Genomic DNA, 24,068 nt, shown 5'->3' with positions numbered 1-24,068 from the left:
TGATCTTATGTTCTCTTGAACTGAAAATTCATGCTTTGAGTAACTTAAGACTAAACTATATCCTCTTTGCTTACAAAGGTTTTCCAAGGAGTTCTGCATCAGATAACATGGAAGACAAAGGCGTCTGCTCCGCATCTGATTCAGATAAAGATGAATGTAGCTCGAGTCAGACCACATTTTTTTTTAAAATGAGCTAGTCTCAGAAATCTTGAACCCCACATTCTTTCTCTTCCCTTAATCCAGACCAGACATTCAGGTCAACATTACTGCATAACACAAAGCTAGAATTACAGCATGACAGACTATATAGACTTAGCAAAACTGATTGAACTAAACTCGATCAGGAGGCTTTAAAATTATTTAATTATTTAATATACCAAAACTATTTTAAGTTTAAATAAATAATCTACTACATATTACACTAAATATATTTTACATAAATATAAAATTTAATAAAAGCCAGATGCTGCCTACCAAGGGAAAACAGTGCTAACATTACTATTTGATGCAGTTCAGTTATCTTAAGCAGAAAATATGTAACCCTTAACTTCTGGGACTGGGTCAAAATGACCCACATGGCAGTATAAAATCCCTGTTTGTTTTCTTCATCCATTGGTTTTCTAAGCCCAGAATGTTGTTTGTTGTCACTTTAAATTACACTGCTTTGTTCTGTAATTGGTAATATCTTTTGGACAGATTATGTCTTTAATCTAAAAGGCAGGTTAATTTGGCCCTGAAGGTAGTCTGTATCCCAATAGCTGATTATTTTACATGCCCCACATACTGTAAACAAAATCATCAAGAATTAACCAATAACACCAAACTCCAGGTACAAGATCTGATGTCAACTCTGCTAATAGTCTGGGTCAGGTAGCCATTAAAGACAAGGTTTATATGGATGAGAAGGCAGTAACACTACCAAGCCTCTGAAACCTCTCAAAAAAGCTCAGCTGTCTCTCCATTGATCACTAAAGGAGATTGCTAGACAATATGGTGAATTAAGTCATTATCCCAAAGGTTTGACAATTATCAGGCATATCAGTTTGTAAAACATGAATACTGTATGCCCAACACAAAAGCATATGTATACGTATAAATGTTACACTGTCCAGCAAGGAACCAGATGACTCACACTAAAGCTCCACTTATCATTTACAAGTCTAGACACAACTGTAATTTGAAGAAAGAAAAAAAAATTACACTGACCACAGCTCACTTTGAAAATGACATAAAAAAAACTGCTCATTTTGTATCATTAAGTATCAAGTAGCATTATATTATATTAGTATCCTAAAGCACTTGGTTTGTAAGATGTCTATAATAGACATGGCACTGTGATTGTAATTTTAGGGCAGCTTACTTCTAATGACCAAACCATTTAAAACAGTAACCATCAGGTCAAGCAGTGGTCCCTAGCAGTATAGCTACAGGACATTTAGTCCTTTGTTAAGTTAATTCATAGCCATTTCAGACCCCCCTCAGGCACTTTTTGGACTAACAACTAACAGTTTTCACACTGAATACGTGCTTCTCTGCAACAATACAGCTGTTTGGTAAGCGTTGCCTTTTGAAATAAGAGAAATGTAGAAAAAATCCTAGTACAAGCATCTTACAGGATGTAAGCTCACAGTGGGGTCACTGTGCCTTTAGAGGAAGGACACACAACATTTAAATAAATACTGTAGCCCCACAGAGCTCAATATGGTCAAATGTGACCTCTCTAATTTTATCAGCTAAGCAAATAACCTAATTAGAAACAGCACTGCTAAATCAGTAGGGGGAGGGGAACCTTCCGGATATCAGAAAATTCCCTCTTGAAATTCAATCTATAATACAATTTTAAAAAAATCCTATTTTTTCCTTCTATTTAGCATTTGCACTGGTAAACCCAATATTATATTTTAGTGTTGGAATGAACAAGATTGTGTATCACTGCAGCTATAAACACATTAGGAATGTCATAGTATAAAATACTATAAAGAACCACTAGCACATAAAAAAAAAAAAAACCTTGCATTGTTTTGAACGTGAAAAACCATAATGAATGGTCTGGTTTTCTGCCATTAATTTCCATACTGAAGGAACTGAGCAATTACTGAGCTACTCATTAACCAATGGTTAAACTGAAAGATACTTCCTTACTGAATAGCTTCAAGCATGACGTTACCCATGATGAAAATAAAACAGCAGCTTTTGCGTCACTGGGAAATTTGAATGCTCACAATGTGAAAAGGAGTGCAGTGTGAAAAATATGCATTAAAAAGAAAAATAAAATTTACTGTGTCTCATACTGTGAAAATGAATTTATTAATATAATCTGACAATGCCGAGGAATGAAAACCAGTTAAGGGAAATATTACTAAAATTTAAAAAAAAATGTTGTTATTAAATTGTTTTTATCCTAGGTAAGGAACCGGACAAGCCTTGAAGATCTCTAGGAGTGAGGGATCTCTAGGAGTGCTTATTGTAGCAAATTTTAACCAAAGAAGCAGCAGGCACACATTATCCATAGCATTGGACACTGGAGGACAACAAGGACAAGCCACTGTGCGAAACACAAATTTCTACAGAAATCAGGCATTTATAGATCTTAGTTTTAAATAGAAATGAAAACAAGCTAGTTTTGACATAGTGTCCCACTGAAGAAGTCAGATTGTTAATTCTATTGGACCTGGTTTCGTTTATGTTCACTCAGATTTTATCAATGAGTGTTGGGTGTCATGCATGGAAGTGTGACTGGAATTCTGCATCGGCAGAAAGCCTTCATCCATTCAAGACAGAGGCACTCTATCGTATACTTCTTGGAATTGGGCATTTCATATCACAAGGAGTAACACAGCAAAATTTGTATTTTTGAATTCGTAAAAACGGCAGGTATGCAGCTTATCTGGACCGCTGCCTAAGGGTTTGGAAGGAATTTAAGAAACAACAGGATCTGAAACAGAGACAGTGGGGAGTAAATACCCTTTTTCACAGAAACAGTTTTAAGCCAGTTAACCAAAACACCTGGACTCACAAGGTGTGTGAAAGTTAAGCTCTGTGATTAAGGGGCCAAGGTGACATCTGTCACCAGGAGGACTGTGTAAACTTTACTTTGGGCTCAGAATTTTATTTAGTCACAGCAGTGTAAATAGCTTTCTTTTACTCTGCAGCATAATTTAACTGTAAGCACTGATTTTGATGGTGGTGACAGGACGTTTATTCACCTGAGATCCACCTATACACATCTGTGTGGACTGTGCAAGTCAAGTTGACAAATTCAGCCCTGTGCATGTTGTCATTAAAATAAATGGGCATTTCAACCCACTGAATTCAATGGAAAGGTAGAACATACCACCCAAAAGCCAACATCTTACCATTCAACTAAAGAGCAAGCTCTCTAGTCATTACATGTGTTATACTGTTGTCAGTTTTATTAACTCATCTGCCACTAGGAGGTGATCCATTACATCACACAATACTGAATAAATAGACATTCAGACCACTTTTTTTTTTTTTTTTTTTTTTTTACAAATGGTCATCCATTGACTGCCAACAATAAATGTACATTTTTTGCTCCAACATCTTTATAGGCCTGCAAGTAGCCAACACATTATTTGCACCATAAGCAATTTAAAGAATTGTCTCAGAATATGTGCAGCTTTGAGAAGACTTCCGAAGCCTAAGCTATTAAAATCAACATTTTAACAAAATACATTAATAGTTTATCTAGCTTATCTTGCTAGAATTATTTAATGAAACCCACCCAAGTGACAGAGTCTTCAGTAGTACAGATAAGGGCTCAACTGCAGAATCACTCTGCAAATGGGGATTGCTTGTTAGAGCTAAGCCAGAGATTCTGAACCTACAGCATTGCGACCCAGGGTGTGCCTCACAACCATTGCCTCATCTTTGTTTTACAGTAAACTAGAGGGTACATATCTGCGCTATTAAGGAAAGTATGTTTTGATGCATTAATAAATAATGAATTAAAACCTTCAGACAAGTAATTGTTAATGGACTACATTATATAAATTAACAGTTGTCAGCATTTCCATTCTATAAAAAACCTATGCTTCAACATCAAAGTTTTAATCCCCTGTGAGCTTAAAAACTGCGATTTACATTCCATGTACTTTTCATATTCAGATAAACAAGATTGTTAGGAAGTTGTGGAAGCAAACATGTGATATCAGCAACATCCATAACTATTAAACAGTACTGCATAATTGTGATATGCTAAGAGAAACTTAACACATTCAATGACAAACTTTTCTACTAGAAGTCTTATTCAATGTCTTCAAATTATGTTATGGCAGGGGTGAAATTCTGCCAGTACTCCCCAGTACTCCATTCCGGGACTGTACTGCCAGTACTGGGTACTGGGACTTATTTAATCTGCTTTTCAACCGCGTTCCAAATGCATTCCATCCACTCACACAGTCCACTAGCGCAACGTTTCTCAAATGCATTGTGCTTGCATTGTGTTTCCTCATATTGCTTCTATTTCTGTTAGCTGCTATTGGCCACCATTAACATCAGTATAATCACTACATGTTTATTGGCCGAGCTTTCATTCTGATCAGATTTCATTGTGGCATGAGTCACAAATCTCCACCCATTTCACTTTGTGTTAGCGCTCATTTGTTGACCAACGACGAGACCTTAGCAGTGCAACATGAAAACAGCGGTGTGGAGTAATTTTGATTTTTATGAAGTAATAATTATTTTCTTTAGTGCGGAAATCTGAAATATTCAAAACGAACATCGCTGCACATTAATTTGTAGGCAAAGAGCCACATCAGTGTTCTCCATAAATTACGTAGTTTATAAATATTAGAAATAATTATCATAACGGGTTTTGCCTTGCACCGATTTACCACATTGCCAGAATTTGCATGAAAGTTTCTAAAATGGCAAGTGCTGTGTGGGCCAGTAGGGATTAACATTAAAAAAACAGGATTAAAAAGTGCTGCTTCAGATTTGATAAGAGTCAGAATCAGGATACAGATGGGGGTGTGCTTCATGCTTTTCAAACACAGGCCCAACTTGCAAGGTACATGTTAAGCATAGTGATCAACGTTTTGTTTTGCTGTGATCCTAGTATTTTCTGTTATGAGGGCTGATCAATAGAAACCATAATGGTGAGGCGTTTTTTCTTTGTACAATGCCTCCTTTTCTAAAACATTTTGAAGAGTTTATTTAAGATAAATGTGAGTTTTCATGTGTGTGTACATCTAAAAAAAGGCAGAAATAAATCATAATAATGATATTTCTTTATGAAAATGTGTTTTTCGCCACTTGGTTTCATGTGCAGAAACCACAATACCAGGGATAAAAATAAATACAGAGTTTACTTTTATACTGGTTCTGCTTGAGAAAACGTTTTTTTCTGGAATAGATCATGGTAATTAATCTACTCTTAAACACAACAGAGAAGCACACAGAACATATTATTGTAAGATAAGTAATAAGTACAAATTAAATAAAAGAAACAGGGATATATGTTCTAATACAAGGCTATTACTGTAGCATGGCCATGTCCTGTTGTAGGTGAGTACCCAGGGTCTGGAAAGTATGGGGATGATTTCAGAGCATTCTTGGATTAAAATGGCCAATTACATAATTAGCCTGTTACATAATACATTTTAGCCCTAATTATGCATTGTTTGACTAGACCTTTTGGTATCATTTTTTAATAGCAGTTTTTTTTGTTTTATACATTTTTTATAACATCATCCCTTTTTTAGGATATCTTGAAACAAAACCCTCTCTACAGCAGTTAATGCACAGTGTAATATTTCTTAATGCTTGTAATTTAAGGTTTAACTTAACTGTCCTATTACAGTACATGACTGAGTGATACAAGCAGAGGGTACAAAGCTTTTAATGTTTTCAGCTTCCTTGTTTATCGTGAATTGGTTATAATTGGACAGTTATTTTTTAAGGCTTATTTTGTATTTATAAATGTATCATGTACCAATATGTACACATTCTAAACTTATTTATTCATTGGCACTCAATTTGTCTCAATTTTGAAATGTTTACACCCAGCTGTGCATGAGTACCTGCACTTTTTTGTTGAGAATTTCACCCCTGTGTATTGGTCACCCAATTTATTTAAATAAGTTTAGTATTTTCATATCAGCAACATCTTCAGAGAAAGCCTAACCAAGGGCTCAGAGACATTACTTTGCATAATAATGGATTGGAATGTATTCCAGTCTGTGTGGGCAGGTCATACAAAAAGCCATTCGACACCATGTGAATGAATGAAGCAGGCGACGACTTCAGAATTTTAAATAGTACAAAAAAAAAGGTCTTATCTTTACTCACCCATCTTTACAAAGACAAAATCGTGAACTCACTACTGAATGGTGATCTGTAACGACTATTACAATAGTGCTAGCCTATGGCACTTTTGAATCAACAATAAATCAACAGCTTATCTAATTTGCCGCTTACAAGATCCGTTGATTTATTTAGGAAACCATACACACACCCAACACCACACACACACACACATATACATATATATATATATATATATATATATATATATATATATATATATATATATATAATTCTGTGCAATATGAATAAAACCATTTATAGGATGCAAACAATATAATGACAATACATTTGTTTTAATCGTCACACGCAATATTACAGTAGTACTGTATATTGCAAAGAACTTTAAGTTACATAATTTCAATATATAGATTTAACCCTATAATATTTTTATACATGAAACTCATTAAATCAATATATATTAATTGAACAGTCAGAATATTGTCAGTGCCATACAGAAGGGCACATTGTGCACTGTTCTATTGTTTTGTGTCATCACTGATCATTACATTCAAAAGGAGAATAATTATTTCCACCTCACCTCTTTGATTGCACTTCACGGAGGATGCAGCTAGCAGCAGAATCAATGCTAAGAAGCTTTTCATTTTCCACACTGCATGTGGGTTAATTTTATTTTCACAGTAGATGACAGGGAATGTGTTTTTTTTTTTTTTTTTTTTTTTTGCAAAATACTTGTTACTGTTCGTTTTGCTTTCAAATCCGAATCCCCTTTCTTCCTTCTTTTTCGTTCTTGGTTTGTCCCTCTCTTCACCAGTCACCCCAACTCCTGATGAATCTCTCCTTCCTTCCACTCCAACTTTTGTTTCTGAAAATTCTACTTGGTCTATCCCGCTACAAACTCACACAGGCTCTGGGATGCACCATTCCAAACAGAGTGGGTTTATTTAATCATTGGTCACCAGAAAACGTAGACTACTGAATGAGCACTGAAAATATCATATGCATATATTTATTTTTAATTATACATTTATTAAAAAAAAATGTAAGTTTTCTTTCATTAATTATTGCTTGCCAAAATTATCACATGTTTGAATAAATCCCTCTGACTTGGTATGTTCCTCAGTTGCTGAGGCAGCAGCTTGCCACTGCCCCATTCAGCAGTTAAAATCATTTAACATGGAAAAATGGGAGACCTTCTATTTATTGTTGGTTTTTTAGCATTTATATCCATACCAGTAGTATTGCAAAGTTAATTAAAAATGCTAGAATTACGTTGTTTTTAAGTCGTGCAAATAATCCCTTTCACGTGTGTTCAGGCAGACTAAAACAAGGAAAACACAAAACAGAGCAGGAATCTTGTCATTTTATTTGTATTTTAATGCACGTACTAAATATTATTACTAACCTCAAATTGAGTCTCCCTCTTCAAAATTCTACATAAACAGAACAAGTTTTCTTTTTTTTTTTTTTTTTTTTTTTTTAGTATGTTACTTTGGTAGAGCATTTATGTGACTGTTTCAGGATATTAATAAACAAAAATCTTTGAATTAGTGTTGTCTGTTGTGGTAAGCAATTTATTCGAGAGTGTAATTTTAACCGTCTTTCAGGTGTTGGGGAGTTATATAGGGTTATATAAGGTTACCGGACGTCCCGGGAAAATTAAGTGTCTTAGTTTTCAGTTTTTTTTTTTTTTTTCCCAGTCAGAAATAGTAAAATTGTTTTGCTATTGTATTTAATTTAATCAAACTCTACTACAACTCAGACCGCATGTGTCCTGTGTTCATGTACATTGTACAGGGTTAGACACTCTTGATCTGTGTCACATGACTGGGATTGTAATTAACACCTCCTCACCTGATATAAGATACAGGTTGTGAAACACCCCGGTGGTAAACGATATTTCTGCACTTGTGCCTCCAAGCATTAGGCTCTATCACCAGGTGTAGAGACAAATATCTTCTCTGTTTTGCCTGGACAGTCACAAGAAGATATTGACCATACAATTTCAGAGAATAATATTTATCCTTTCTGATTACTTTAATCATAAAGACGCTCCCAAGGTTAAACCATGAGAGGACTCTCTTCTGTTTGGTGTTGCCATAAAATCTACAATGTTTCTGTTGCGTGCTATATGTGCATGAGGAGCTGTATGGTTTGGAGAGAGAAGTTTGTGAGATTGCAGATAAGTAAACAACAGTATGGTGATTTATTCCAGGACTATTGTTTTTCTCATAGGTTTGCAGTTCGTCTGTGTGTGTCAGTCAAAATCAGCAGCAAGGTCTTGCACAGACTTCAAAGCCAACTTTCTTAGGCATCAATGGAATAAGTGTCATTAATTCATTTCATGGTGATGATTTAAAGTCTATCATTGTCAGTCCATTGCCTAGCAGAGTGCAACGTTTATAAAAGTATTCAAACATCAGCTATGGAGTAAAGTTTTTTAAGGCAAATTCCTCTTCATAACACAGTAGTCCCATTACATAATGAATTATGTTGCCTAGATAGCTCACTTGCATAGTTATTCCTAGCAACAGGGTTTAGTAATGATCTGAAGCAAATACTATAGCTTTACAATGCAAGACAGTTTGAACCATTCTTTAGCCATTTGTTGTTTCAAATGCTAAAATGTATGTTTCTGAGCTCTCTGCATGTTAATCACACTACGTAACACAATTTTTATTCCTGGGTGGTAAGTGTTATTTCCTAATTGCTTATGCCTCAAAAGTATAGAAAATGGCTATTATTCCCCACAAACTTTGCTTTTGTGACCAGGACAGTGATATTTTGAAATTTACCTATTTCCAATGAGAAAACGGGCGAATTTGTGTCTTTCCGTTCACATGAAGTCAGAAAAAAACAACATATGAATCCAAATTAACATGTATTTATACTAAAGTAATACAAAAATGACTACAAAAGATTTAGAAGTGAGTGGTTTTTTGAGACTTACGATTATACTGTAAATCACTTTCACGAATCAGCCCCCAAATGTAGTCTCCCATCATGTTCTCGTTATATTGTCCCTGGTAGCGGCATTCAAAGTCCAGTATATCCTGGTGGAAGCGCTCGCCTTGCTCCTCCGAGTATGCTCCCATGTTCTCTTGAATTTATCAAGATGAGCATCAAGGATATGGACTTTGAGGGACATCCTACAGCCCATTGTGCCGTAGTTCTTCACCAGAGTCTCAACCAGCTCCACATAGTTTTCGGCCTTGTGATTGCCCAGGAAGCCCCGAACCACTGCAACAAAGCTGTTCCAAGCCGCATTCTCCTTACTAGTGAGCTTCTTGGGCAATTCATTGCACTCCAGGATCTTATTTATCTGTGGTCCGACGAAGGCACAGATTGCTCAGACAGCTTAGGGAAGAAGTCTTGAAGGTACTTGAAGGCTGCCGACCCCTTATCTAGAGCTCTGACAAATTGTTTCATAAGGCCCAATTTGATGTTCAGTGGTGGCATCAGCACCTTCCGGGGGTCCACCAGTGGCTCCCACTTGATGTTGTTCCTCCCCACAGAGAACTCGGTCCGCTGTGGCCAGTCCCGCCTGTGGTAGTGCGCCTTGGTGTCCCTGCTGTCCCAAAGGCAAAGATAGCAGGGAAACTTGGTAAAACCGCCTTGGAGACCCATCAGGAATGCCACCATTTTGAAGTCTCGTATGACCTCCCAGCCGTACTCATCATACTTCAAGGCATCCAGCAAGGTCTTGATGCTGTTGTAATCCTCTTTGAGGTGCACCGAGTGAGCCAGGGGAAGAGACGGGTACTTGTTACCATTATGGAGCAGCACGGCTTTGAGGCTCCTGGATGAGCTGTCAATGAAGAGGCGCCACTCATTCTGGTTACAGGCGATTCCGATTGCCTCGAACAGACTGGTCACATTGTGGCAGAAGCAGAGCCCATCTTGACGGGTGAAGAAGCTGGAAAAAGGTTGGTGACGCTTCCTCTGATCTGCGACTTGCACACTTTCATCCAACAAGTTCCATTGCTTGAGCCTAGACGTCAAAAGCTCAGCATTGGACTTGGTGAGACCAAGATCTCTAATCAAGTCATTGAGGTCTTTTTGGTTGGGGTAGTATGGGTTTCTCTCCTCAGCTCCACCTCTGAAACTGTCATTTGGATCTACAACGTCTTCCTTGCTCTCTGACTTGCTACTCTCTTCTAAAGACGGCTGCTCTCTCTCCGGAGGAGTGGGTACGGGGAGCTCATGGCAGTGTGGCACTGGGGCGATGGATGAAGGAAGGTCTGGATACGTGACAGCAGGTGCATTTTTGCCAGTCCGACGTTTGGAAGGGTCCACCATGCAGAAGTAGCAGTTGCTTGAGTGGTCAGTGGGTTCCCGCCAAATTCTTGGGATAGCAAACTTCATGGCTCTCTTTTCCCCTCTGTACCATCCTACAAAAATATATTTATTTCGCCCATGATTAATGTGTAAGAGATTCTCGCAACATTTTTCATAATTGATATATTTTTTCAATAGCATTGAAAATTGTAAAACATTTTAAAATTAAAAACTTTTACAATTTTAAAAATTTTAACAAATTTTATAACATAAAATTCCGAGCAACAATTGTCCATCTTACAGAGTGTTTTTGCAGTGCTCGCAGGTGAAATGAGGTGCCCAGGGTTTGTCTTGATCTTAGCAGATGCTTCCACGGAATACTTTTTTGCTCTTGTCTTGATAAATTGGCCGCAGACATAGCAAAATGTGTCTGCTGGATGCTTCAAGCCTCTTGATGCCATCTCAGAAAAATGCAGATATGTATCCACTTAGGCAGCTGGAACTAAACTGAACTGGTGGGCTTAAGGCCCCTGTATTTATACTACTATTTATATTACTGGAAAGTTCTAGAAGTTACTCCAAGTTTACTCAGCACTGAATCTATCTGGAATGTTCTGGAAAATAGGTCAATTTCAAACTATCACTGTCCTGGTCACAAAAGCAAACTTTGTGGGGAATAATAGCAATATACTTTTGAGGCATAAGCAATTAGGAAATAACACTTACTACCCAGGAACCAAAAAAAAAAAAAATTTGTTACACGGTGTCATCAGTTTGTTTGTGAAATGAAAATCCCCTGTTAATATTCTACCACAACTGTATTTCATATGAGCATCGATGGCTACTAGATTGAAATATGGGTTATTGGGTAGGGCTGTGCTGATCCTTGTATTCGTATTAGTAATTTCCTTCAAGAAGTATTTTTAGAAATCAATTAATTAATGTGTTGATTTCAAAACAAGAAAAACTGTGCTTCTCTCACCTTTACAACTGAGCATCAGTCAATGAATCTCCGCATTGAGTGTTTTGAAAGCTGATTGGAAGTGAATTTTCCCCTCATCCGCAGCTCTGCCATTTTTACTGCCATATTGCCATACTCAGGCTGTAAACTGAGAAAGAAAATTTATAGTGATCACAGATACGTTTGCACAGTAACTTTACAGATTACTATGTTTTACTCATGAAAATAATTAATAGAAAAATAAATTCAGAAATGACTTCACTCTGTGAGAATCAACTTTAAAACAAATGGCCCACAGCGATTTTACTCTTGAAATACCCCAGTTAGTTATTCAATTTCCATTAATTAGATGACATGCCAACTTGCTATCTGTCATGTTTGCCTACTGTTTTTGTACCAAAATCCATTTTGGGCTAGGATAAATAAATGGGTGAATTAGAGAGGTTCCTCCGATGTGAGAATCATCTTTGAAATAAGTGGCCCAAAGAGATTTTACCCATGAAATACCCCAGCTACTTATTCAAGAAGCTGGAATGTGAATAAGAAGCTGGAATGCGAATAAGAAGACCACTTCAAATTGTATAAAAAGTGCAGTGCGGTCTATGGGTCAAACCAATGTTCATGGATGGGTGTATGGTCCTCATGCTTATGTTTTTTTTTTAAAGAGTAATAGTTTCATATTACATTCCTACCAGACATATCCCTGCTTCCTATGATTTACTCAATTACGCTATGCTGCTAAATTGTTTTATTGCACTTTGCTTTGATTTTCCTGTAGTATAGCTCCATGAAGGAATTAAGGGATAATGCTTTAATGGCAAGCAAGAGATAGGGTTCATATTTTCAAAACTATTACTCTGAGTAGTTTATTTCAAGTAACATACCACTAAAATTATTTTATTCAACTCTAAATTGCTAAAATGGTATTTGCCATAGCACTTCTTGAAAATAGGGTCCATTGGATTTCATGAGCACCCCAGATAGTCAGTTGTTTGTGTGCTAAGATGTGGGGTGTTGTATGATCCATTACAAAAGATTGCTTTACCTTTAAGTATGTTTTGATAGTTTTTAGCATCACTTACTGGGTTTCACTCTGTTTAGAATCTCCACAATGCTGAGATGGCAGAGAGCTGTGCAAACATGCCTTTAGACTATCCAGGGTAGCATGGGTTAACAAGGGGGCAAAACAATAAAAGTACCTGACTGTGACATGAAGTGCAAGACTCTCCTTGGGTCTGCAATCTGTGTCTGGATTTTCAATGCTGATTTGATTTCTGGCCTGAATTAACCAGCCAGTCCATTACTACAAGGTCTTACCCTACATTCATGTCAAAGTTGAAATGAGGCTGTGAAATGTCCAGTTTGTTATACGTAAACATTAACAATACATGACCAGTGTTTATCATAATAACTTATTTTGATAACGTTTGTAAAGACACGATAATATGAAGGTCAATAGACGTGTGAAAGCACACTTGTATTGTCAATGCCTGCATTGTTTCTTTTCCCCATGAAAATGATGATTTTTATTATTTTATTAAAAGTTAGTCAGACTGTAACAAAGGTAGTGATGTAAAACGTTAGCGGGCACACCACAAAATAGTTTTATAGGATTTGTTATGCAAAGAAGTGACAGAGCTCTGCATTGTAGAGAAATAGCTCCATCTAGTGTTAAAAGTGAAAATTGATGCTTTCACTTATTGTGGGATATTCTACAGTGACTTAATAGAGCTGCCCTACAATGTGTAAACATGGTTTTCAGTACTCATTTGATTATATTTGCAGCACTGTATTTATATTGTGTGTGTGTGTGTGTGTGTGTGTGTGTGTGTGTGTGTGTTAATAATTTGGATTACAATAGAGTAAAAAGGTGGTGAGATTTAGAATTACCACATTGTTAAGATAATTAAAATCGACCCTTTACTTGTTAACAATCTTACCTACCACAAATAGGCATGTACTATAGACAAGCAGCTTCTCTGTTTTATATAATTATTGTCAAACTCTTAAGAAAACAATATGTAAATTAAAATATACTGTAAGGTTACATTATGACATGCCTATTTTGCAATAAGTTGCCTGGCTAGGCTACTCTGAACATGCTTCTGTTGATCCAAAGATTTTTGACCAACATTTTGATTTCAGGGACATCGGTCTCTCATTCAGGATGGTGTAAAGACATATTGAACCATATTGAACGAGAAATGTATGATGTTTCCTAAGGAGCTGTTTGAGATCCCATGTTAAAAGTTTACTGTGTAATTTCTCATTTTCCTATTATTATACTATGCACTTGCTATGTTTTACCAAGGGTAAGCTTAGTGGAAGATGCTTTGCCGTGCCCTAATTCGCTATGATTTTATACACTTTACTATGATTTTACCAGAGTAAAGTGTAAACACTTGATAACAGCACCTAATCAAGTTTTACCATGTTTTTTTTTTCTCCACCTCAAATTCTCCACACGTTATAAGGCCATCAACCAATAGTTGAACAGCCAGGCAAGGCCAATTGGAAAGATTAGCCCAGCACTTCCTTCAACTCTTCCTCTCTTTGTTTCATGCTCAACAAGTGTACTGTAAATAATGGTGGGTCAAATCACCAATGCCCGCATTCTGCTCATTGATAGGATGTTGAGCCACAGCTTTATATCCTATGCTGGCGACCAATTAAATCCCAGTAGCATATGTAGGCAGTATCTGTCCTGTGTGCGCAATCATAGTAACACTCCTGCGTGCCAACACAGATAGACAGGATGCAAAAGTGACGGCAGCCATAGAACTTGCTTTGCAATCAATCTGAGATGTTTTAAAAAGCAAAAACCTCAAGCCATGTCAACTAGTTCCCGACAAGCTATGGGAAGATCCTAACCCACAAGTCTAATTTACAAGGTTTTCCCTTGTTTAATAGTTCTTTTGAGACACTAACTGTCTCTACCTTAAACATGCCAAATCAAGGCTGCTACATATGCTTTGCCTACAGGCTTAGGAACTGAGCTTCAGATAGCCTACTGGGAAATACTGCATGGTGTATATAATTGTATAATTCAGTAGGAAATTAATAAAATACAATTTGAATTGAACTGCTATTTAAAAAAAGAAAATCCAAGCTAGAATAAAAAATGGATACCACACTATCAGGAAACAAACATACCATGCAATTTGGATACAGTGAGCAGTATCAATAGACCCGATTTCCATTTGTTTAAGGAAATGCTTGGGGACATACATATTCACATGAAATATTAGAGAACAAAAACATATGCTTATCATGACAACTATATCAAACATTTTTTTTTGTTTTTTTTTCACAATTTTCAGGGTTACTCCAGGAGGCTGGGTGGTCCAGTGGTTAAAGAAACAGGCTTGCCCCAGTGCAGATCCCAGCTCAGCCATTGACTCATTGGGTGACCCTGAGCAAGTCACTTAACCTCCTTGTGAGATGTTCTTGTAAGTGAGTCTGCAGCTGATGTATAGTTCACACACCCCATCTTATAAAGCTCATATCTCATAAAGCACTTTGTGATGGTGGTCCACTATGAAAGGTGCTATATAAAAATAAAGATTAAATAATAATAATGTGTAAATTTGAATTCCATGAACATGGTTAGCACTGGATCAAATGGAAATTACAAGGGATTTTAAAATGTACATTTAATAACAGAGTGAAATACCATCCATGCACATCTATTTTATTCACTAGAATTCTATGCTGAATAAAATAGATTTTTTTTCTGTCACAATGACCAGTTTTATGATATATAGATGCTGTAGTTGGATAGTTTGTGGTTTTCAAGGTCAATTGCTACTCCCTCCCCCAATCCCCCAATTCACCACAAAGCCTTTTGTATTCAGTTTTATATCCACAGTGTAATATTGTTATAAGTAACCAAGGTATGACTGTTTACAGTCGTATTAATAACTAACATAATAAAATTATATCACTCAAGTCTGAATTATTGGATCTCCCATGAAAACGGTGCCTGTCTAATATTAAAAGAGTGTTCATAATCTCTTTTCCACTGCAGCATCTTCTGGCAAGTCTTTAGAACTGCTTTTAAAACATTATACGATATAATAATTGTATGGAACTTTAGCATTATCATTGCTTTAAAACTGGGGTGCACAACCAATGGTTTAGATTTTGCTCCAGGATAGGCACAATGAAGTGCTTGAGATTACATTGCACTGTACTATGCAGTACTGAACTGTGTCTTCTACTTCATTTTTCTGCTATGCTCTTGGACATGGCTTTAGAAATGTCAATGGACACTTCAGCCCCATCCAGGACAGGTCTTTATTTCCACCAGGTTCTGAATTGTTTAATTGAGCCAATTAACCCATCTGGTTAATTATCTCATTAAACCAGTTGCTGGATTGAATCAAAATGATGGTGCCTCCATATTCATTATTAAGATAGCTAAGGCAGTGCCATAAACTTGAGTTTTTCATCCCTTGTTTAGGTAAGAGGAAGGTATAGAGATGCTTTAAAGAACAATGAGACAAACAACACCTGTCTTCCAGAAGGATACCAGAACTCCCCCTGTTATTGCAAAACACCTCAACAGTTGAACTAACATGGACAAAGGCTTTAGCCAAAATGTTCGTCTAATTGACTCTTACCCTATTCAATGTACCAAGTGTGATTGTGAATAAAGTGAATGGCAATCTGGTGGTTAAAATATGTGCTGATCTCACACTATCCAGCGTGGATAGGGTTTCTTACAGTCCGTACACGCCTCATGAAAAGATAAAAGATTGAGCACAATCTGTGTAACAAACTCCTAAAGCCCTGGTAATACCATTCAAATATGTTATCAGGCGATGTTGCTGGGAAAGAATACACATTTTAGTGATACACACACACCCTATGCCAATTTGCATTGGTTAATGAAAAATAATGAACTTTTTTTTTTTTTAACAGTAGCTTCTCTTCATTTAGAATGGTATTTAACAGGTGGATCCATTGTAAGCTATTTCACCTAATTGCTATGCAAGTAACAAGGGAATTAGATGTATCCTTACTTGTACAACATATAAAATAATATACTCAAATACCATCTTGTAAATCATATGTTTGGCTGTGTACATAATAATTTATCTCATTCCACCTGCAGTGATGCACAGCGAGAGATATGCATAAATTATTGGATTTCTCACAAATCCCCTACAAGCTGGTGGCAGATACTGTTAGTGATCTACTGCACTCTTCTCTCATTTTGCCCCTAACTCCCCCAGGGCCTATCTTGGCTAATCCTTTACTTTTCCACAAGACTGCTGATTGAGTAGTACTTTCTCTTATCACACTTGCCATGTTTGATAAAAGCCTATGGCCTTCCCCGATAAAGCTTTAATTCTGCAGCTAAAGCTGAGCATCATTGGTAAGCAGTGTATGTTGAATTCTCAAATAGCTGATACAGAAGAACGCAGATTCCACATTTAGCTCAATGTCTATTTACTTTAAAAGGTGATAGACAGTAGGTTAACTTTCAAAACTCAATCCAGCTATCGCATCACTCATCGCCCATGCTTTTGCACTCTGCACTGGATCATCTGATGTGCCTCTTAAAACATTTACAATCTTTCTGTGTTATTTTGCTTCAAAATGGAATTATTCAAAATGTGGTCATTTCATTCTGTATCAAAATCCACCTGGTATTATCTGTGGCTGCAGAATCCTAGTTGCCGACAGCTTTTGAGAACCCTGTTTCCAAAGAAGCCACATGATCCTGTGATCTTTCATCTTGTCTGGACCACCCTTCTTCATACAGCTAATATTGTGGCGAGCAGAGAAGAAAGGTCACTGCATCGTGTGATTTTGTAAGGGGGAAGGAAAGGAAGAAAAATAGATCAAATTCAATCTGAAGTTGCTTACCCTTTAATGAACTTGGGTCGCACCATAGAGTGTGTTATGATTTGTTCGGGTTTTGTAAATAAAGTTTGTGTAAATTGAAAGGTTTTGTTAAAATTTGGTAGAACGGAGGTTAAAATAGCCATCTCTAGAAAACATGTGTGGAATGTGGTCATATTTTAATTGATTGGTTGCCAATTAGTCTGGCCACTAAAAGAGAAGCTTAAACAGTTGATAGAACTAGAACCCTTTACCTACAATCAATCTCTCTCTCTCTCTCTCTCCTCAATTCTCACAAAGCCTTATAAGTTTCTGTATAAAACAACACATTTTACTGAAAAAAGATACTCGTGTGTGGTTAATGCTAACAGATACAATTTATCTCATGATGAAACTTTTTTTAAGAAGCTTTTAGCATCGTATAATATTTAAGAATCTTTTAACAAGAAAAATATTAAACAGTAATCAGCCTTAACTGAACTTCCAGCTAGGAGTCGATGGGCAGTCCATGTAGGGACTCCTCTGTGCAGAAAAAGTAGCCCTAGGCTGAGTGATTATTTATTTACTTTTTGTGCATTGTCGTGTTTTCATAATGTCATTTTTTTCTGCTAATGTCTTTTAAATCAAGTTACCCTCTGCATTTCTTGCCTGCTGCCACATTGCCTTTGTATGCTGGTTGTTAACAGTCAGTTGGAGAGCAGAGGCCAAATGTTACAATCTGTTCTCGGCATCTGCTTCATTGAACTGAGCATAGATGGATGATGTAGTTCTAACATGCAAGACAAATGAATGCAGACCCCTCAAGATGAACAGAATCAGAAAAAATAACGTGAAAAAATACTATTTCACACCTAGACGTTACTACACTGTTACCACCAACTAAATCCCAGCAGCTTTGTTCCCACTTCAGAATTTTGTCAAAGAATATAGGCAATACAACTTTTATAAAGTGGAAATCAAGGGAAGAAAGACCAAACTGTTCTAGGAGCACCACTGTAGCTGTTAACACAAGTGAAGGAATTGTTTTTTAAACCAAATGCTTTCATTTGCATTAATATATTACGATTGATATGTTGTTAGGAAATGTCATAGCATGTTTTTTTTTTTTGTTTTTTTCTATTAAATATCAAACTACAATACAAATGTCTGGCCAAGTAAACCAAGTGTACTATAGGCACCACTACTCAACCTCATTGTGCACCTGGCTAGAAGGGTCACTGTAGCGCAGGGAAAACAGCAGTCCCCAACGATTTTACCACCCCTCCCCATGATGCTACCCAGTAGTTCTAACAGCAAACATTATGTTTTACTGCATTTATCATGACTTCCATTGAAGTCATATTTACAATTTTGTATTCACATAAAAAACAATAATGTCCAAAACAAATATATAATTTAGTCGCTTCGCTCTATATTAGCTGTATAGAAAATATTTTACCTCAGCCTTAAAGTCAAACTGCTTTTATATGAATCGCTCATAATTGTTAATAAGCACTCTAGCCTACCCAACCCCTTAAACACACGTACACACATTCTTAAATTACAAAGCTTGTGACCGTATTAGCTTCACTGCCTGAATAAACAGAAGGATCAACAGATAAAAATACACACTGGGCAGACCATACCAGCTCACTGAAGGTGGTTACTGACAACAAAGATCACTTTACAGATAGAGATAAGCTATACAGGTCGTCTGCTGCCAAAGATCCCCTTTTGCCCACTAGCCTAGATTAACCTCATTCAGGACATATGTGGCGAGTCGCCACTATGTTTGTTTTTTCCTTTGTAATTGGTGTTTTATTTTTAGGACGGCGCTCTCCGATTGTCCTTTCTATCCCATCGTCGTTGCCAATCTTTGGAACCATATTAATTAGCTAGGGCTAGACGCATGCTATAACAAGTACCGACTTACACAGGTGCGGTAGTTAATTTGGGTTTTGAAATCAGAACCGAGACAAAGAGAAGTGATGCAGTACGGAACTGAAATAGATGTGCAAGGCTGCGGGGATGTCGGCTCGGCAGATTTGTTTTGCGAGTATGACTCGTTGATGGAGGTCGTATAATTGTTTTGAGCTTTCTTTTGGTCTTAACTGTTTCGTGCAGTTAAAGCAGTGTATATGGATGTTAAGCAGTCTGTGGTTGTAACCAGCCCATACCTACTGTGTGAAATGTACGACAGTCCCTATGGGAGTTAAGCTTAAACGTCGTTTTGAGTTGTGTGTGTCTGTATTCCCGGAGCCTTGCACGCTGCCCGTTAGGGGAAAAAAAATAATGACTTTCTTAGTTTGGATTATTAAAGGATTGGTGTAATATCGGGTTAGAGTGAACTCAAGTAATTCAGTGCTTACTGTGTTACCACGTTAGACGTATCCTCATTGAATGAGAGTAATAATGTAACAATGCTATTGGAGAGTGATTTGCTGTATTGTGTGGTGTGTTTTTTATTTATTTATTTTTTAATTTTGGTGAAACGTTTGAATTGGTTGGATTATTATTTTGTACTGTGATGTTCACTTTGTTTGGAGTGTACCAATTGATCCTAGTACAATATTTAAGTGTTTGGAGTGTAGTAATTGCTTGTTTTACCACTATTGTCCTGATTCTATGAGCTGCATGTTAATTGTACACTTACCTGTATGAAATCAAGTCTTTAATTACTTCATTAATGCTAATTGTAGCTAGTTGCACTGAATTCAATTTCTAATTCTCATTGCTGATAATTGTAGTTTACCTGTATTGAACTCTAATCTTTGATTATTTCACTGATGTTAATTGTAATCCTACTCTTGCTTGCCTGCTATGTTAGTCAACTAATGTGATCTTTTAAAAGATTTTTAAATAAATTGTAATACTTTTAACTCCTTGTCTTTGCCCAGTATAATATTCTAATTTCTCCATATAACGAACCTGTGGATCTTGAGTGATCAGGTAAATTTTAAACCTAAATTTTGAAGGCGTAATACCTACTGTGGTATAGTCAACTATCTCTTATATCCGACTTTGGGTTAGACCGGGTCTGGGGTGCTACATTTATATTAAAGTATTTAATAATTATGTGCATATCAGTGGGCAATAATCTGAATTAATTTAGTCACCCAAATTCCATATAGGGCTTCTAAATGTCAAATTCATTTTCAAAGCAATGTTAGGCCTAGTAACAAAGTGGGCGAAGGCATTGCTCCAAAATGTACTTGCAAAAAAAAAGAAAGCTTAAGCCAAAATCCAGGAAGCTGATGCAGTATCTACAGACCTATGCCCTGATGAATAACTTATTTTGTTTTTTGTGTCCATGTGCTTTTTGTGTTTGAGAGGATTACATATCTTTTATAGATAAATTTAAATTTTCCCCTTGACTGCCAATGAGTCTTTCGTTATTGGCAGTAGTAATGAGGAACATGGGAGAAGTAAAAATGCTTCCCATTTTATAGTTAATCTAATAATTGTATTATTTGTTTCTTAGCACATTCCCTTTTCCAGGACAACTTGCGTACAAGATGCAGAAAGGGGAGGAGAGGAGGAGTGGGATCTGGGAGCGGAGGGGGTACAGCTGATCTGCTGCTAGTTGAGGAGCGGAGGGGGTGTAGGGAGAAATAAGTCTGAAGATAGGAGGGAGCAGAAAGGTTGAGGCAGGGATAGGTGAGTACAAGAGTTTTGAATTGGATGTGAGCGATGATAGGGAGCCAGTGGAGGGAGCGGAGCAGTGGTGTAGCATGGGAAGAGAGAAGACAAGTTGGGGAGCAGAGTTTTGGATGTGCTGGAGCGGATGGATAGCAGATGCAGGGAGGCCGGCCAAGAGGGAGTTTCAGTAGTCAAGGTGGGACAGTCCCAGAGCCTGAACTAGGAGCTGTGTGGAGTAGTTGGTGAGGAAGAGGTGAATTCTGCCTATGTTGTTGAGGAAGAAGCGACTGAGTAGAGAGTTGCTGAGAGTGGGGGGGGGGGGCATTGAAGGTAACACAGAGATTTGGTGGATGAGGAGGGAGAGAGGGTGGTGGATTCAAGAGTAATATAGATAGAGAGGTTAGCAGTGGGGGAGGAAATGGGTGGATGACAAGTAGGTCAGATTTGGAGAGTTTGAATTTAAGATGATGCGAGTGCATCCAGGAAGATGGCCAAGAGGCAGGTAGAGATATGGGAGGAAATGTGGGAGGCAGAGGGGGGGGAACTAGAGGAAGATCTGGGCATCATCAGCATAGAAATAATGAGAAGCCATGAGAGGAGATGAAGGGACCAAGGGAACGGGTGTAGAGAGAAAACGAGGGGTCACAAGACTGATTTTTTTTCACCCATTTTAATTTTTTAATAAACATTGATACATTCCTATAAATTAAAAAAAAAAAAAAAAATGAAGATGCACAGCCTTGCAAATACCAAAATAAAGTGGTAGTGGTGCCTTTCAGTTTGTTGAATAACCCTTAGGATCAAAATTCCTGCAATGACAATGGCCTATCCTGGCAATAAAGGAAAATGTTTGCAATGCATTTATTCTTGAGTAGTTTGCAGGTTAGGCTAAAGGATGTATGATTCTCATGCCGTCATATGATATGACTTGACAAAATTGTACTGCTGTGACCTTAATGTAACCAACCTTAGTTATCACTCAGATGAAGCGTTGAATTGACAGTTGCAGCTGCTCAGTGAAACGCAGTAAGTTCCCAGGCAGAACAGAACAGAACAGCTGATGCAGCCTCCCACTCTTTCTCTATACCTTTCTTTTTTAGTGGCACCCAAACAGTTAAGAACTTTGTAGCTTGAGGCAATCCTGATAGGAAACACTCAGTTGTGTAAAAGATAAGACGGAACAAAATCAGCAAAGTTTACATGAATTAAGGAAATTTCAAGTCTTATGAAAAGGAGTTAACTTTTTAAAAAGAAACAAATCTAGCATTGATAGTTGCTATCTTAAGGTAAGCATATTTTAGCAAATGCATTGGGAAGCTTTGTAAAAGGACGAGCACGCAGTTTAAAGACATGGGAGCAAAGCAATCGAAAGACTTTGTCCATGAGGAGATAAAGAAACAAGTTATAAAGAAAGGCAAAACTCCCAAAGAAGATGAATTGTCATCAGCTGATAGAATAAGGAAGCATGCCACCAGCCATTTTGGGTTCAGCATTCTAAGCTTGACCATGAGAGGAATGTCAGAAATCCCTGAGCCGTTGTGGGAGCTGACTGAAGTGGAGAAGCTCAATCTGTCACTAAACTGCCTCCGCATTCTCCCCCCTGCAGTGGGGGCGCTGGAAAACCTAGTGATTCTAAACCTGTGGGGTAACCAGCTGACGAGCTTGCCTGTGGAGATTGGCCTGCTGAAAAACCTACGGGTGTTGTTCGCCTACAAGAACCTCCTGACCGAGGTTCCAGAGGAGCTCAGTGACTGCAGAAAGTTGGAGGTTCTCAGTCTGGCTAACAATCTAATCACTGGCCTCCCCATCTGTTTCATGGATATGGTCAGCCTAAAGAAGCTGAATCTGAGCCACAACCACATTGCTCACATCCCTGCCTGCGTCTACGGGATGAAGAACCTTGTCTTTTTGCACCTTGCCCACAACAAGCTGGAAAACATAGCAGATAAGATCGAGCATCTGGAAAACCTAAAAATCCTAATAGTAGAGGGCAACTGCATTCACTCTTTACCAAAAACCCTGTGTTTTCTAACCTCCTTGGAGTTGCTTAATGTGGATTTTAATGACATTCAACAGGTCCCTGTGGAACTGTGTCAGCTGAGGCGATTGAAGAAGCTTGCTTGCCATCCTCTGGACAAAGGGCTTCACATCATCCATAACCCACTTTTTAAACCGCTGGCCAAAGTTCTAGACGGGGGACTTAATGCCCTGTTTAATTATCTTAAATTATTGTAATACAAATAATGCTTAGGTTGTATTATATGCAACTGGTGCATGTTATTACGATATATATATAATATATATATATATTATCTATATATATATATATATATATATATATATATATATATATATATAAAAACAAAACAAAAAAACCTTTTGTTAACTGCAATGCTTAAATCTTCACAAAGGTGCTGACCTATATAAGGTAATGTCTAAAGAAAGTGATTGTCTCTTTGAATTTATGCCAACCAGCCAGGAATTTTACCAATATGTTTTAGCATGATAAGAGTGCTTGATTTTAATTATTAGCAATTTGTTTTAGTTTTTTTTAATCATTATTTGGAACTATGTTTTTTCTTTCCATTTTTTTCAGAATAACAATATTGATAGAAATTACCACCCTGTCCAGAAAGAGCAGGGTTACATATTAAGAGACTTAAAATACTATGAGCTTGTAAAAGCAGTAGTAAAAATAGCCAGCAAGCATGAAACCAGAAAGGTCAAGTAACTGACTGGTTTCAGATTTTGTTAGTAATTCGCTACCTAAAATGCTCTAGCTACTCTGGGTAGAGCGCTATACTCTCTTTATAGAATAACGCTCTTGTATTAGGATGATATTGATAAAGGCATTAGTCAAAAACATTGTCTACTTGAAATATATTCTTATAGTCTTAACATTTTTGATTGAATTTTTAAAGTTACGGGTGCATTGAAATGAACAGCCTGGTTTTGTACACAAGGACGCTCTGGAATTGTGTTGTGAGAAACTATACTTTTCTGAAAGGCTAAAGCTTACTTACATTTTGCATAGAGTATAAACACTGAGGGAAAACTCAAGTGTTTTTAT

General features: G+C 37.2%; 2 protein-coding genes across 2 annotated transcripts in view; one reads left to right on the top strand and one right to left on the bottom strand.

Moving 5' to 3' along the window:
• LOC121313540 (laminin subunit alpha-1-like) overlaps positions 1-7,142 on the bottom strand; it is a 67,255-nt gene extending 60,113 nt beyond the window's left edge. Inside the window, exon 1 of the mRNA XM_041246212.1 lies at positions 6,872-7,142. Within this exon, the coding sequence (XP_041102146.1) occupies positions 6,872-6,935 (64 nt within the window). The 5' untranslated portion in view covers positions 6,936-7,142. The remainder of the gene's footprint in view (positions 1-6,871) is intronic.
• A 14,728-nt stretch (positions 7,143-21,870) lies between these two features.
• On the top strand, positions 21,871-23,233 carry LOC121309481 (leucine-rich repeat-containing protein 30-like). Its single transcript, XM_041242441.1, has one exon. It carries the CDS (start codon positions 22,349-22,351, stop codon positions 23,231-23,233), a length of 885 nt encoding a protein of 294 aa, XP_041098375.1. The 5' UTR covers positions 21,871-22,348.
• Positions 23,234-24,068: the final 835 nt, after the last annotated feature.

Source organism: Polyodon spathula, chromosome 3 (genome assembly GCF_017654505.1).
Source record: "Polyodon spathula isolate WHYD16114869_AA chromosome 3, ASM1765450v1, whole genome shotgun sequence".
Lineage (NCBI taxonomy): Eukaryota > Metazoa > Chordata > Actinopteri > Acipenseriformes > Polyodontidae > Polyodon > Polyodon spathula.
Note: the sequence above shows the minus strand (reverse complement) of the source record. Positions and strands in the feature narration are given on the sequence as shown.

Coding starts and splice junctions, on each gene's coding strand:
- LOC121309481 (XM_041242441.1), top strand. CDS start 22,349: ATGGGAGCAAAGCAATCGAAAGACTTTGTCCATGAGGAGATAAAGAAA.